The sequence below is a fragment of the Boleophthalmus pectinirostris genome, unplaced genomic scaffold, assembly GCF_026225935.1.
Source record: "Boleophthalmus pectinirostris isolate CB_2022bp ecotype Guang Dong unplaced genomic scaffold, ASM2622593v1 HiC_scaffold_2826, whole genome shotgun sequence".
In the NCBI taxonomy this organism is placed as follows: Eukaryota; Metazoa; Chordata; class Actinopteri; order Gobiiformes; family Gobiidae; genus Boleophthalmus; species Boleophthalmus pectinirostris.
Genome location: NW_026571291.1, coordinates 750,590 through 764,893, shown reverse-complemented (window position 1 = coordinate 764,893; position 14,304 = coordinate 750,590). Strand labels below are relative to the sequence as shown.

At 44.8% G+C, this 14,304-nt stretch overlaps 1 protein-coding gene across 1 annotated transcript in view; it reads left to right on the top strand.

The window, feature by feature from the left end:
- Positions 1 to 327: 327 nt before the first annotated feature.
- LOC110173713 (signal peptide, CUB and EGF-like domain-containing protein 1) overlaps positions 328 to 14,304 on the top strand; it is a gene marked incomplete at its 5' end in the record, with an annotated part of 198,737 nt that continues 184,760 nt past the window's right edge. The window contains 2 exons of the mRNA XM_055160027.1: positions 328 to 472; positions 5,925 to 6,274. Coding sequence (XP_055016002.1) covers positions 328 to 472; positions 5,925 to 6,274 — 495 coding nt within the window. The remainder of the gene's footprint in view (positions 473 to 5,924; positions 6,275 to 14,304) is intronic.

Genomic DNA, 14,304 nt, shown 5'->3' with positions numbered 1-14,304 from the left:
TGTGGGTTCCTCGTCTCTGATTGGTCGGTTCGAGTCTCTCCTCATCTCTGATTGGTTGGTTTGGGTCTCTTCTCGTCTCTTATTAGTCCTGTTGTGTGTTCCTTGTCTCTGATTGGTCAGTTTGTGTCTCTCCTCATCTCTGATTGGTTGGTTTGAGTCTCTCCTCGTCTCTGATTGGTCCTCTTGTGGGTTCCTCGTCTCTGATTGGTCGGTTCGAGTCTCTCCTCATCTCTGATTGGTTGGTTTGGGTCTCTTCTCGTCTCTTATTGGTCCTGTTGTGTGTTCCTTGTCTCTGATTGGCTGGTTTGTGTCTCTCCTCATCTCTGATTGGTGCTCTTGTCTTCCTCAGATGCAGACGAGTGCGCAGAGGGAACAGACGACTGTCACATCGACGCCATCTGTCAGAACACGGCCCGATCCTTCAACTGCATCTGCAAACCTGGATACAAGGGCGACGGGAAGGCCTGCGAGGGTCAGTACTACAAAAATATACTTTATATACTTTATATACTTTATATACTTTATACAAGGGCGACGGGAAGGCCTGCGAGGGTCAGTACTGCAAAAATATACTTCATATACTTTATATACTTTATACAAGGGCGACGGGAAGGCCTGCGAGGGTCAGTACTGCAAAAATATACTTTATGTACTTTATATACTTTATATACTTTATACAAGGGCGACGGGAAGGCCTGCGAGGGTCAGTACTGCAAAAATATACTTCATATACTTTATATACTTTATATACTTTGTACAAGGGCGACGGGAAGGCCTGCGAGGGTCAGTACTACAGAAATATACTTTATACGGGAGGAGTCATCTGTGGGGTGTAATTCTAGCTGTAGGCACTGCTCTGTCTGAAGTTCTGTTACTCGGGTTCGACTCAAATCTGAGCTTCATTTTAAAACAGTCTGACCAGAAGGACCAGACTGACCTGACTGACCTGACTGACCTGAGCTCCAACAGGAGACCTGATCTGTGCTGTTAAACACGTCCCTCTGAAGATCTTTACTGTCCGTGGTGTAGTGGGGAGTTTTTAAGTGGGGTGTACGATTCATGACGTCAGCGATGTGTAAAACATGATTATATTAATGCCGTTCATAACCACCAACAGAACATAAATCACAGACTACAACACATGAACCAGGACTAAACCAGGACTAAACCAGGACTAATATTGGACTTGAGAGAGGGAGAACCCCGAGCTGGTGGAGCAGGGCAAAGTGCAATCAGGCGACGGCTGCGCTGAGCCCCGTGGGGCGCAGAGCTCTGACCCAGTCCTTTCTCCTGTGGTCACCCGACGGTCTACATGGGCCCGTCCCAACACTTAGTCCTGATTCAGTCATGATTCAGTCCTGTTTTAGTCCTCATTGTTCAGTCCTGGGATCAGTCCTGCTCCCCTCATGTTGCAGGTCACTATTAGTCAGTCTGGTGCCACCTAGTGCCTCCAGTCAGTTTCATTTCTCTCCAGTAACTAAGTCTGGAATCAGAATACACCAGACCAAAGGAGTCAAACTCAGATTCACAGAGCCAAAATTTTAAAACGGGGACTAAGTCGTGGGCCAAACTATTTATTGAAAAATGTCAACAACGCAAGTTTTTCTTAAACACTGAATCTAGAACAAACAAAATATAAAATAATAACAACATTTTAAATTTATAATGTCTCTATAGTCTAATTGCAGCTCTAATACATATTTGATATGATCTCACAGGCCAAATATAATCATATCGCAGGCCTAATTTGGCCCCTGGGCCTGAGTTTGACATGTCTGCACTAGGTGGTTTACATGAACCCCGGAAGTCGTAGGCCGCACACCTGCGTCAGCGAAGAGTTGAACCAACCTGAGTTGCAGTGGCAGACTGCAGACACTCTCCTCAAATTTTTCACATTTTTTATTGCACCTTTAATTTGCAAGTTCAACTCGCAGAAACGACAGTGATCGTTGACAGACATGTTCACTCTCTGCTTTGTTGGCTGTTGTGCCACAAATACTTGGACACCACTGAGTGTTCCGGCTCATTACGTACATCGCAACCAAACAGCAGTAATTGATAAAAAAATAAAAACATTACCTTCCTACTGTCGAGCGAACAAATCCTAATGCTGTGAGGTCAGATGGTTTCCACAAAGTTGAAAATCAAACTCCTAAACACGACCACGAACACTCGCCCTGATCACAGGCTCCTGAAAATGTGCCCGTCAACTTTACTTCTGTATTTAAAAAAACAATAATGAAAAACCCCAGGGTCATGTAGAGCGACAGAAATGAGGAGGTTTACAGCAGCAGGAACAGACAGCGGGGCATCGTTTTTCAATAGAAAACTGGAGCCAGAGACGATGGAGCCAAAATGCGCCCGTGCACATTTCCTGTTTGCACCCGTAACAGGAAGTGTTAGAGTTTAAATGTAAAAGTGTTAAATATAAAAGCCCCGTGTTGCACTGTTGTTCTGCTCTTGTTTCCTCGTCACAAACAAACCTGGACTCGTGTTTTGTTTCATTCACACATTTTTCTCTTAAACTGAAAACACTCAGTTCCACCTTGTGATGTCATCATGTGGTAATACAAGAAGTGCTCCACTGTGTTTTTAAACTCCACACACCTTCACTAGAATCGTTTGGATCGTTTCAACGCTGGAGTTGCCGAGCTCGTCTGAACTGAAGGTAAAAGGAGCTGCTCACTTGAAAAAAAACTGCCGCTTCATGACATCACGAGGTGGAACAGAGCGTTTGGAGCTTTGGAGATGCAGACAGACTCATAATAAAGGATGACTCCAACATGTGTGAATGAAAGAAAGCTCCGGTGATTTCACGGTGGATGGAGCTGCTGGCCGGTACGCGTCGACCTGGTGGATTTGGTGTCTGCGTTTGTGCTCCAGCTCTGTCCTCCTGCTCTGATTTATCCCACGATTCAAAGCGCGGAGGGAGTTTGTACAAAGGATTTCTGTTCGGGTTCAGACGGAGACGGAACACGAGAGGCCGACTGCAAAGCTCGCCTTCACCAGACGTTCAGAAACTTACATCATCAACTGGTCTGATGAACTCCGGAGTCCGTCACGAGTCGTTCCCCGAGCTCCTGATGCGACGCTCGGTGTTTACACGACTGTAGTGGTTTTACACAACGTAATTTGAAAGGACGTCGGAAGTTTATTTTGACATCATGTGTTTATCTATTTACAACTCGTTTACACATCAGTGCAGGTCCAGTAGCGCATATACAGCCACTATTGTCACTTTACAGTCGGCCAGTGTAACAAAACAGACAAAATAACAAGCTCCAAAACCGACAGATTTGCAACACTTACTGCTGACACAGGCTCCTCTCAGATCACAAGTCTTCACAAACAAAAGTCCTTTTAATCCAGACTCAAAGCGATCGTCTGTAAAAATAATATAATCCAGCATGTGGACGGTATCTGTGTGTGTGTGTGTGTGTGTGTCGTCCATCGTCTCTGCTCCGCATTTGCACTTTTATAAAAACAGCAGTAGTTTTATTTCTAGCCCAAACTACGCTGAAGTTCTTTTATTTATAGTCAGTATCGTGAATCAGACACAAAAGCTTTTAAAGCAGCGTCTCAGTGTTGTGCACGTGGATCTGTGGCTGTGGGTGTAAACAATAGCACCTGCGTCACGTCATGTGATTCAGGTGCGTCACACACAGACAAATGACTCTGCAGATAAAAACTGATGTGGAGCCACATGTTAGGACATTTATCTGTCTGTAAACTGGATATATTCTGTACATTTAGGACAGAATATAAAGAGTGTAAGCTTCATAACAAGGTACAACATGCCTATATCGGCAAGATTTAGGCCGATGACCGATATGTCTTCAAGTGCCCGTATCGGCTGATAATATCAGCCAATCGATATATCGGTCAGACCCTGAGTCCAACCTATTTTGAGCAGCGTCATGACACTGTTGAACTCGTGTATCACACTGCTGATGTAGATTGTCCGACCGGTTCAAATGGAAAACCAAACCTGTCCCCACCCGGACACGTTAACATTCCACCTGTTACCCGCCTGTGCCCGTGATGAATCACACACAAATTAAAAACATTCTAACTGAAGCGTCCATCAGAATACAAACTGAAAAGTTACAACATCAACAATTACAATCACAACGGTTTCACTTTCTTCAGTACGAATACGAATTCACAGACACAACTCGACTGTCATGACTTCACAGACAGAAGAAACACTGACTGAACAGACTAAACCAGGACTAAACCAGGACTAATTTAGGACTGATTCCAGGACTGAACTAGGACTCGGGGTCCAGGTGACCACAGGAGAAATGACCGGCTCAAAGCTCCACGCCCCACGGGACTCAGCGCAGCCGTCGCCCAACTGCGGTTTGCGGACACTGTGCTCCACGGACTCAGGGTTCTCCCTCTCTCTCTCTTAAGTCCAAGATTAGTCCTGGTTTAGTCCTGGTTCAGTACTAGTTCAGTCACAGTTCAGTCCTGGTTCAGTCCTGGTTTAGTCCTGGTTCAGTCCTGGTTCAGTCCTGGTTTAGTCCTGGTTCAGTCCTGGTTTAGTCCTGGTTTAGTCCTGGTTCAGTCCTGGTTTAGTCCTGGTTCAGTCCTGGTTTAGTCCTGGTTTAGTCCTGGTTCAGTCCTGGTTTAGTCCTGGTTCAGTCCTGGTTTAGTCCTGGTTCAGTCCTGGTTTAGTTCTGCTCTATCACACTTTTCTTTCCTGAAATCGTCGCTCTTGTTTCTTTTATTCCTTCGTTTCAGATCAATATTTTGATTTAAAACGTCACAGATGTGGGTGAAGTGTAGTTCTGCCGCCGTCGCCTCGTCGCCGTCGTTTTTGATTTATGGATCTGCGTCGAGGTCGAGGTGCACCGCGAAGTAATTCACCGCCAAAACGCTAGGGGGCGACGATATCTGTCCATTCATATATACGGACTATGCGTGTGACCTACAGACGTATGATCTCTGAAAAGTTCCATCTCCGACACGATAAAAGCACAGAACAGACTCATCATTAGTACCATGTCCCTCTGTCACAGGAAGAACACTCATATTTCACTGAGTCGTGTCCTTTTAAAGTCCGACAGAAGTTGACCGCATCAGCGCACAAGGAGCGAGCTGTTTTTTTTTGAGTGTTTAGTTTATGTAAGTTAGTCATGCGGTTTTAAGTTTGTGTAAAACGTAAACACACATGTGCAAAGCTGCATGAAACACATTATTTCTCCAAGTAAACTGAAAGAAAGGAAAGCTGAGTACAGGAAATGTCTACAGAGACGGTGAATAGAGACGACCAATCACAGCTCTGATCGTCTGCGTCGCTTCCTCTGCTGTCGGCGGCGTTTTGACGCGTCGTTAGAAAGTTTGGGAGGTGCACGTCGGTCGATGCAGACGCTCTGAGTCATGACGCAGACGGTTTGACGCTGGACCGTAAATTGGCCTTTAGAACAGAAAACGTGTTTGTGTGGCTGTGGCAGAGTGGTTAGCCCGTCTCCTCTCTGTGTGAGGAGTCTGGAGGTTGTGGGTTCGATTCCCCTCATCGTTCTGTCTCTGTATGAGGATCCTGGAGGTTGTGGGTTCGATTCCCCTCATCGTTCTGTCTCTGTATGAGGAGTCTGGAGGTTGTGGGTTCAATTCCCCTCGTCGTCTCTTCTCTGTGTGAGGAGTCTGGAGGTTGTGGGTTCGATTCCCCTCGTCGTCGTCTCCTCTCTGTATGAGGATCCTGGAGGTTGTGGGTTCGATTCCCCTCGTCGTCTCCTCTCTGTATGAGGAGTCTGGAGGTTGTGGGTTCGATTCCCGTCGTCGTCGTCTCTTCTCTGTATGAGGAGTCCTGGAGGTTGTGGGTTAGATTCCCGTCGTCGTCGTCGTCTCCTCTCTGTATGAGGAGTCTGGAGGTTGTGGGTTAGATTCCCGTCGTCGTCGTCTCTTCTCTGTGTGAGGAGTCTGGAGGTTGTGGGTTCGATTCCCCGTCGTCGTCTCCTCTCTGTATGAGGAGTCTGGAGGTTGTGGGTTCGATTCCCCTCGTCGTCGTCTCTCTCTGTATGAGGAGTCTGGAGGTTGTGGGTTCGATTCCCCTCGTCGTCGTCTCTCTCTGTATGAGGATCTGGAGGTTGTGGGTTCGATTCCCCTCGTCGTTCTGTCTCTGTATGACGAGTCTGGAGGTTGTGGGTTAGAATTCCCCATCGTCTCTTCTCTGTATGAGAGTCTGGAGGTTGTGGGTTCGATTCCCGTCGTCTCTTCTCTGTATGACGAGTCTGGAGGTTGTGGGTTAGATTCCCGTCGTCTCTTCTCTGTATGAGGAGTCTGGAGGTTGTGGGTTCGATTCCCGTCGTCTCGTCTCTGTATGAGGAGTCTGGAGGTTTTGGGTTAGATTCCCCTTGTCGTCGTCTCCTCTCTGTTGAGGATCCTGGAGGTTGTGGGTTCGATTCCCCTCGTCGTCTCCTCTCTGTATGAGGAGTCTGGAGGTTGTGGGTTCGATTCCCCTCGTCGTCTCTTCTCTGTGTGAGGAGTCTGGACGTTGTGGGTTCGATTCCCCTCGTCGTCGTCTCTTCTCTGTGTGAGGATCCTGAGGTTGTGGGTTCGATTCCCTCGTTCATCGTTCTCTCTGTATGAGGAGTCTGGAGGTTGTGGGTTCTCGTCGTCCTCTGTCTGGAGGTGTGGGTTCTTCTGTCTCTGTATGAGTGGAGTCGTATGAGGAGTGGAGGTTGTGGGTTCGATTCCCGTCGTCGTCTCCTCTCTGTATGAGGAGTCTGGAGGTTGTGGGTTCGATTCCCGTCGTCGTCTCCTCTCTGTATGAAGAGTCTGGAGGTTGTGGGTTCGATTCCCCTCGTGGTCGTGGTCTCTGGCAGAGTGGTTATCCTGCGTGTGAGATGCGGTGACCTTTGACCTCTGTGATTAGATATGGAGCCGTAATGAGCCTGTGTTTTTCCATCAGGACCATTAGAGCCACTCTGCAGCTGCTCTCCTCCTCCTCCTCACTCCATCCCTCCATCCTCTCCATCCATCCGTCCTCTCCTCGTCTTTCTCTCTCCTCCACGCTCTGTTCGTCTCTTTCTCTCTCTCATCCTCTTCCTCTCCTTTCTCTTCTCATCATCTTCTTTTCTCCCCCTCTACTTTTCTCTTCTTTTCTTATTCTTCTTATTCTTCCTCCTCCTCTCCCTGCGCTCGTTTCTGTCCTCCCTCCCTCTCTTTCTCTCTCCACTCCTTCCTTCTCTCTCCTCCCTTACCTCTTTTCTTCTCTTCGTCTTCCATCATCTTATCTTTCCTTTCATCTCCTCTCTTTTCTCCTCCTCTCCACCTCTTCTCTTCTTCCTTCTCTTTTCACCGCTGTTCTTCTCCTCTGCTGCTCCCTTCTTTTCTCTCCTCCTCTTTTCTCTTTCTCTCCTTTTCTTATTTCCCTCCTCCTCTTCTCCCTGCACTCGTTTCTGTCCTCCTCTCTCTCTCTCTCCACTCCTCTTCCTTCTCTCTCCTCCCTTACCTCTTTTCTTCTCTTCATCTTCTATCATTTTATCTCTCCTCTTCCTCTCATCTCCTTTTTTCTTACCTCTTCTCTTCCTTCTCTTTTCACCTCTCCTCCCCCTAACTCTCTCTTTCTCTTTCTCTCTCTCCCTCTGTTCTCCTCCCCTCCTTCTCTCTTCTCCGCCTCTTTTTCTCTCTCTCTCTCCTTCTCACTCCCTCAGTCTCGTCCTCTCCCCTTCTCTCCTCATCTTCTCTCGCTCCGTTTCTCATCCTCTCCTCTCCTCTCTTCCTCTGTTCTCCCTTTTCCCTTCTCTCTCTCTCTCTCCTCATCTTTTTCTCTCTCCCTCTCCTCATCTATTCATCTTTTTCTCTTTCTCTCTCCTCACCTTTTCTCTTTCTCTTTCTGCCTCCTCTCTCTCCTCCCTTTTCCCCATCTCTCTGTCCATCTCCCTCTCTCCTCTTCACCTTTTCTCTCTCCTCCTCCTCCCTCTCTCTTCTCCCTCTCCTCATCTTCTCTCACTCTTTTTAATTCCCTCTTCGTCTCCCTCCTCCCTTTTCTACATCTCTCTGTCCGTCTCCCTCTCTCCTCTTCATCTTTTCTCTCTCCTCCTCCTCCCTCTCTTCCTCCTTTTCCTCCAGTCTCCTTCTGTTCCTCTCCTCCTCCTCTCCTTCTCCCTCTCCTCTTCTCATCTCCTCTCCTCTCTTCTCTTCTTTCCTTCTCCTCATCTTCTCTCACTTTTATTCAATTCCCTCTTCGTTTCTCTCCTCCCTTTTCCCCATCTCTCTGTCCATCTCCCTCTCTCCTCTTCACCTTTTCTCTCTCCTCCTCCTCCCTCTCTCTTCTCCCTCTCCTCATCTTCTCTCACTCTTTTTAATTCCCTCTTCGTCTCCCTCCTCCCTTTTCTACATCTCTCTGTCCGTCTCCCTCTCTGCTCTTCATCTTTTCTCTCTCCTCCTCCTCCCTCTCTTCCTCCTTTTCCTCCAGTCTCCTTCTGTTCCTCTCCTCCTCCTCTCCTTCTCCCTCTCCTCTTCTCTTCTCTCCTTCTCCTCATCTTCTCTCACTCTTTTTAATTCCCTCTCCCTCCTCCCTTTTCTACATCTCTCTTTCCATCTCCCTCTCTCCTCTTCATCTTTTCTCTCTCCTCCTCCTCCCTCTCTTCCTCCTTTTCCTCCAGTCTCCTTCTGTTCCTCTCCTCCTCCTCTCCTTCTCCCTCTCCTCTTCTCTTCTCCTGTCCTCTCATCTCCTCTCCTCTCTTCTCTTCTTTCCTTCTCCTCATCTTCTCTCACTCTTATTCAATTCCCTCTTCGTTTCTCTCCTCCCTTTTCTCCATCTCTCTGTCCCTCCCCTCTCTTCTCTCCTCTTCACCTTTTCTCTCTCCTCCTCCTCCCTCTCTTCCTCCTTTTCCTCCAGTCTCCTTCTCCCTCTCCTCTTCTCTTCTTCTTTTCTCCTCATCTTCTCTCACTTTTATTCAATTCCCTCTTCGTTTCTCTCCTCCCCTTTCCCATCTCTCTGTCCCTCCCCTCTCTTCTCTCCTCTTCAGCTTTCCTCTCTCCTCCTCTCCTCCTCCCTCTCTCCTCCTTCTCTCCTCCCTCTCTCCTCTCGTCTTTTCCTCCGGTCTTTTCCTCGGCGCAGACATTCCCTTGGGTGTAATACATTTCAGATAATTCACTTTGTGTTTGAGTCTCTGCTCAGTGTCTGTGTCTCTGCTGCTTTCCTCTTTCCTCCTTCTTCTTTCTTCTTCTAAATGGGGTTTTTAAAGCTGCATTGTGGAACTTTTCGCCCGCTCGTTTCCATGGATACGTCGTCGCTCGGCCTGGAATTAAACAGCTCTTTAAACTTTACATTTATTCAACTACAGGTGCAGGTTTTACTGCTCACAAACAAAATAAAAACAGACGTTGTGACTGTGAGCGGCGGCGGCGCCTCTCCGCAGATCTGACCCGGAACTCGGTCTGGTTTGGTCTCCGTGGAGAGAGAAAGGTTTAATGCCGCACTGTGGAACGTTCCAGACATTCACGACTACACCAGGACTAAACGAAGTCTTAACCAGGACTAAAGGAAGAGTAAACAAGAATTAAACCAGGACTAAACCAGAACTAAACCAGGACTCATTCAGGACTAAACCAGAACTAAATCAGAACTCAACCAGGACTAGATCAGCATTAAAGGAAGACTAAACGAGAGCTAAACCAGGACTAAACCAAGACTCAACTAGGACTAAACCAGGACTAAACCAGGACTAAACCAGGACTAAACTAGGACTAAAAAACTAAACTAAATGAAGTCTAAACTGAGACTAAACCAGGACTAAACCAGAACCAAACCAGGACTCAATCAGGACTAAACCAGAACTAAATCAGAACTCAACCAGGACTAGATCAGCATTAAAGTAAGACTAAACCAGGACTAAAAAACAAAACTAAACAAAGTGGACTAGACCAGAACTAGACGAAGACTAAATGAAGACTAAACCAGGACTAAACCAGAACTAAACCAGGACTAAACCAGGTCTAAACCAGAACTAAACCAGGACTAAACCAGGACTAAACCAGGACTAAACCAGGACTAAACCAGGACTAAACCAGAACTAAACCAGGACTAAACCAGGACTAAACCAGGTCTAAAACCAGAACTAAACCAGGACTAAACCAGAACTAAACCAGGACTAAACCAGAACTAAACCAGAACTAAACCAGGACTAAACCAGGACTAAACCAGAACTAAACCAGAACTGAACCAGGACCGAACCAGGACCGAACCAGGACCGAACCATGCTGTGGGCTCCTCTCATGGATCGTTGCACTTCACACTAGAGCAGAAGTTGTTGTTTTTTTTTACATTTGGACCAAAATGACCCACGAAGACAAAATGTCGTCTTGAAAATCAGAGATTCAAGTTTCCTCCAACTTGAATCACTCCAAATACAAGTTCAGAGGAACAGTGAGAAGAAACGACCAGAACGATGCTTGTCCCATTTGTTCTTTTGAATTTCAATTAAGAACGAAAAACAATAAAATGGGAAAACAGTTTATTTCATTTTTACATTTTAGTGACAAAAAACAGATTTCGACATCTATTTCCAATATTTAATTTAAAGTTGATTTCAAACAACACCAAACAGTCGGTGCCTGTTTTAATTTAATTTTAATTCTTTTATTCTCTCTGGTTGGTCTCTGAAGTTCTACTGGACACGTTTGTCCACAAAACTGCAACGATTTTTCAGGTAAATTCTTCCAGCAGCAAAACTTCCACGGCAAATAAACCTGAGAGAAAAAGTCTACGTTCAGATGCACCTGAAGTGACACAAACACAATTTTTTGTCTCTATGTTCCTGTATCTGATCTTTTAATGTCAGTCTGAACCACACAGATCTGATTTTTTCAAATGTGGGACACTTGGATCTGTGCTCCTGAAACCGATACATATCTGATCTTTTGACATGTGACTTCAGTCTGAACGGTCAAAGTGCATTCATCCACCTACACGTTATCAACAAGACACAAACATCACTATTCTGCGCTGAAGTAGGTGAAAATTGTTACTGAACTCCGTGTGACTGAAGTGAAGCACATCACCACTCACCACTCTTGGCTCCGTCTCCACATCCACACATTACTTTAAACAAACTGTCCCATAAAACACCACGGCCAAAAACCTCGTCCTTCTCCTTCTCAATCTCCTCCTTAAAGGGATAGTTTGGATTTTTTGACATAAATCTGTGTGTCATCCCCGTCATCAGTGTTGTGCATTCACACCGACTTACCCCCGAAAGCGTCCGGTGAGCCGAGATACTGGCCCGTTTTGGTGCTGAGGAAAGTAGTTCGGCAAGTTGTGTGGGGACTGTTTACTAAAGCGTTTTTCTTCTCAAAGCAACATGTGTTCAAAAGAGTGACACATTTGCATCACAAAACCATCGTCGCCAAAAAAGTCAGATCTCATAATCGCTTGCGCTATTTTCTCTCCGTACGTATCACTGCGCGCGGCCGCCAGGTGACAGCCGCGCACATCCATCATCCATCACTTTCTTCAGTTGCTAACGAGAGAGCTAGAGCCATAAGTAACATGAGCTTGTAATAAGTAATGAGCTTGTATAAGATACATATGAATATATCTAAAAAATGGTGCGAACTCTTGATTCTCCAGGCTGTAACAACAAAAATCTGTCTGAATCTCCACACACATTTCACTGTTTTCCTGTCACGGACTTTGTGCTGAGGAAACTTTGGCTTCTTGCCTTTGGCTTCAATGTGGAAACTAAACCAGGTAAGAACGAAGAAGTGCCGCTACGTTTACAAGAGAACAGACTCAAGAATCAGCTGTAACTCTGTGTGCAGTAAATCACTCAGTGTCATATCACCAGTGAAGCTTCTACAAAACATAACTTTATAAGTCGACTGTTATTACTATTGTAAATGTCGCGTACACTATTGGCAGCAGCTACGTGGACGTGTGGATGATTCTATGTTTCTATCAGTCGTCCATGCTTCAGTCACAGTGGAGGCTCTATGTTCACTGTATACGAGTTTATAAATGACGTGATGGTGATTGTCGCTCACTCGGTCTCTCACGGCTCCAGCTTCAACTTGTACCACTTCTCTGTCTTTTCTCTCTCTCTCTGCTCGTTCTAACTCCATCTGGTGAAATTTTGGCATCAGTAATATTCGGGTTCATAAAGATCTCCCCTTGGGTTTGTGGTAAAGGCAAAGTCTTTATTGTCGGTGTCATAATCAGACATGTTGTCGCTAACATTTCGAGCAGTAAACAAAGTGAACCAGGCTCATATACTTATGATTATGAGGGCTGACTTTTTTGGCGACGATGGTTTTGTGATGCAAATGTATCACTCTTTTGAACACATATTGCTTTGAGAAGAAAAACACTTTATTACACAGTCCCCACACAACTTGCCGAACTACTTTCCTCAGCACCAAAACGGGCCAGTATCTCGGCTCACCGGACGCTTTCGGGGGTAAGTCGGTGTGGATGCACAACACTGATGACGGGGATGACACACAGATTTATGTCAAAAAATCCGAACTATCCCTTTAAAACAAGTAAGTTGTTCATGTTCTGGCTCCGGTACGAGAGGAACTTTAAAATCTCCAGGTGCTCGATGCTGCGTCCATGTTTGGACAACTTCTGTAAACACAGAGACGCTCGCTGCGGTTGACGTCGTCGTGTCTCCAGTGTCACATGTGGGACACTTTTGGACAGTTTAATGTTCACACTGGAGTCACATACAAGTCACATTTAACTGGAAATGTGAACGACCTCGAAAAAACATCGGATTTCACAAAAAAAATCTGAATTGAGCGTTAAGCCCTGCAGTCTGAACGTAGCCAAAAATATCAAAATTAAAATAGGAGCCAACTGTTTTTTGATTGGTGTGATTTGAGGTAAACTTTAAATTAAATATTATAAACAGAGGTTGAAATCTGTACTATAATAATAACAAATATACAAACACATATTAATAACAAACTGTTTTCCCATTTTATTGTTTTTTTTTTTGTTCTTAATTGAAATTAAAAAAAAGACTGTTACCCGGACGACGGAGAAAAACTCTGAAAAGTCCAGTTTCCAGAATCGCTCATCTTCTCTCTGTTTACCTGTGTCACTGTTTAATACTTTCACAGATATTGTAATTATCACAGATGTTTGTCTTTAAAACCTCACACACACACACACACGCACGCACACACACACACACACACACACACACACATAAATCCTGTGGGAACTCTCGACGCCGTAAATCCGTTCAGATCTTCTCAAATACACAAATATAACCAAACACAAAATCCAAATCCACTCAAATTCACCAAAAACACCAAAATCACTCGAAATCAGAGACGGTTTGATTTGTTTCTGCTTTGGCCGATTACAGATATTTATCTTTAAAACCAGAGCCAAGATTAATCCCCGTGTAAACTTTGGGTCGTCCTTAATGTTTCTCTAATTTACAGAAAGTCTCCTTCACTTATCACGTTTGAGTTATTGTCTTTTGGAATTAACATGTCAAAAACGTTTTAGGAAAAATCTTCTGGAGCCTAAACTCGAAACATCGAGTCGTGAGTTTTGTGATTTTTGTGTCCCTGACGATGGAAAAGGAGACAAATCTAAATACAAACAGTTTTGGAATCATGTTTCTAATAAAATCCACAAGTTTTAACAAAACAACATCTGATATCTGAAGTAAAAACAAACCACGGAAGAAGCAGAAGTGAAATACAGATCAGTGCTGGAATAAACTACCAAGAGATTTTATTATTGCTGCAAATTCTAAACGTTGATTTAAAGTTCTCTTGAAAAAACGAAAAGGGGTCTGTTCAAGTGGTAACGGAGGGAAACAGGGTCAGATTTTTGACATTCAAATGTCTCTTATTCAGAAACTAGAGGACTATTGAAATAAGTAAAGTATCAGAATGTAGGACATTCACAACAGGGTTCAAGTTAAACCTGTGAGATTCTTTCAAGTTCAAGACAAAAAATGTAAAAACTCATGTCGGTAACGGAGGGAATGAAATATGCAGCACTTTTTGGTCAATAAATCCAAACAGTGATAACTCTTGGTTCTCACTTACATATCCTTAACAAACTGGTTTGAATATTTGCTTCATATAGTTTTCTACCATATGGTACAAGATTAGGTTGAAAAACCTCTGACTTTTTGACTCATGAGATTTTTTATTAAGAAAGTTCATGGTAACGGAGGGAAAAGTAACGGAGGGAAAATTGTACAAACAAGTAGAAGGTGCAGGATTTTCAGTGTTGGGAAGTTTACTTTTAAAATGTAATCCCCTACAGATTACAGATTACATCCCCCAAAATGTAGTTTGTAACAGAATCCATTAAGTTACTTG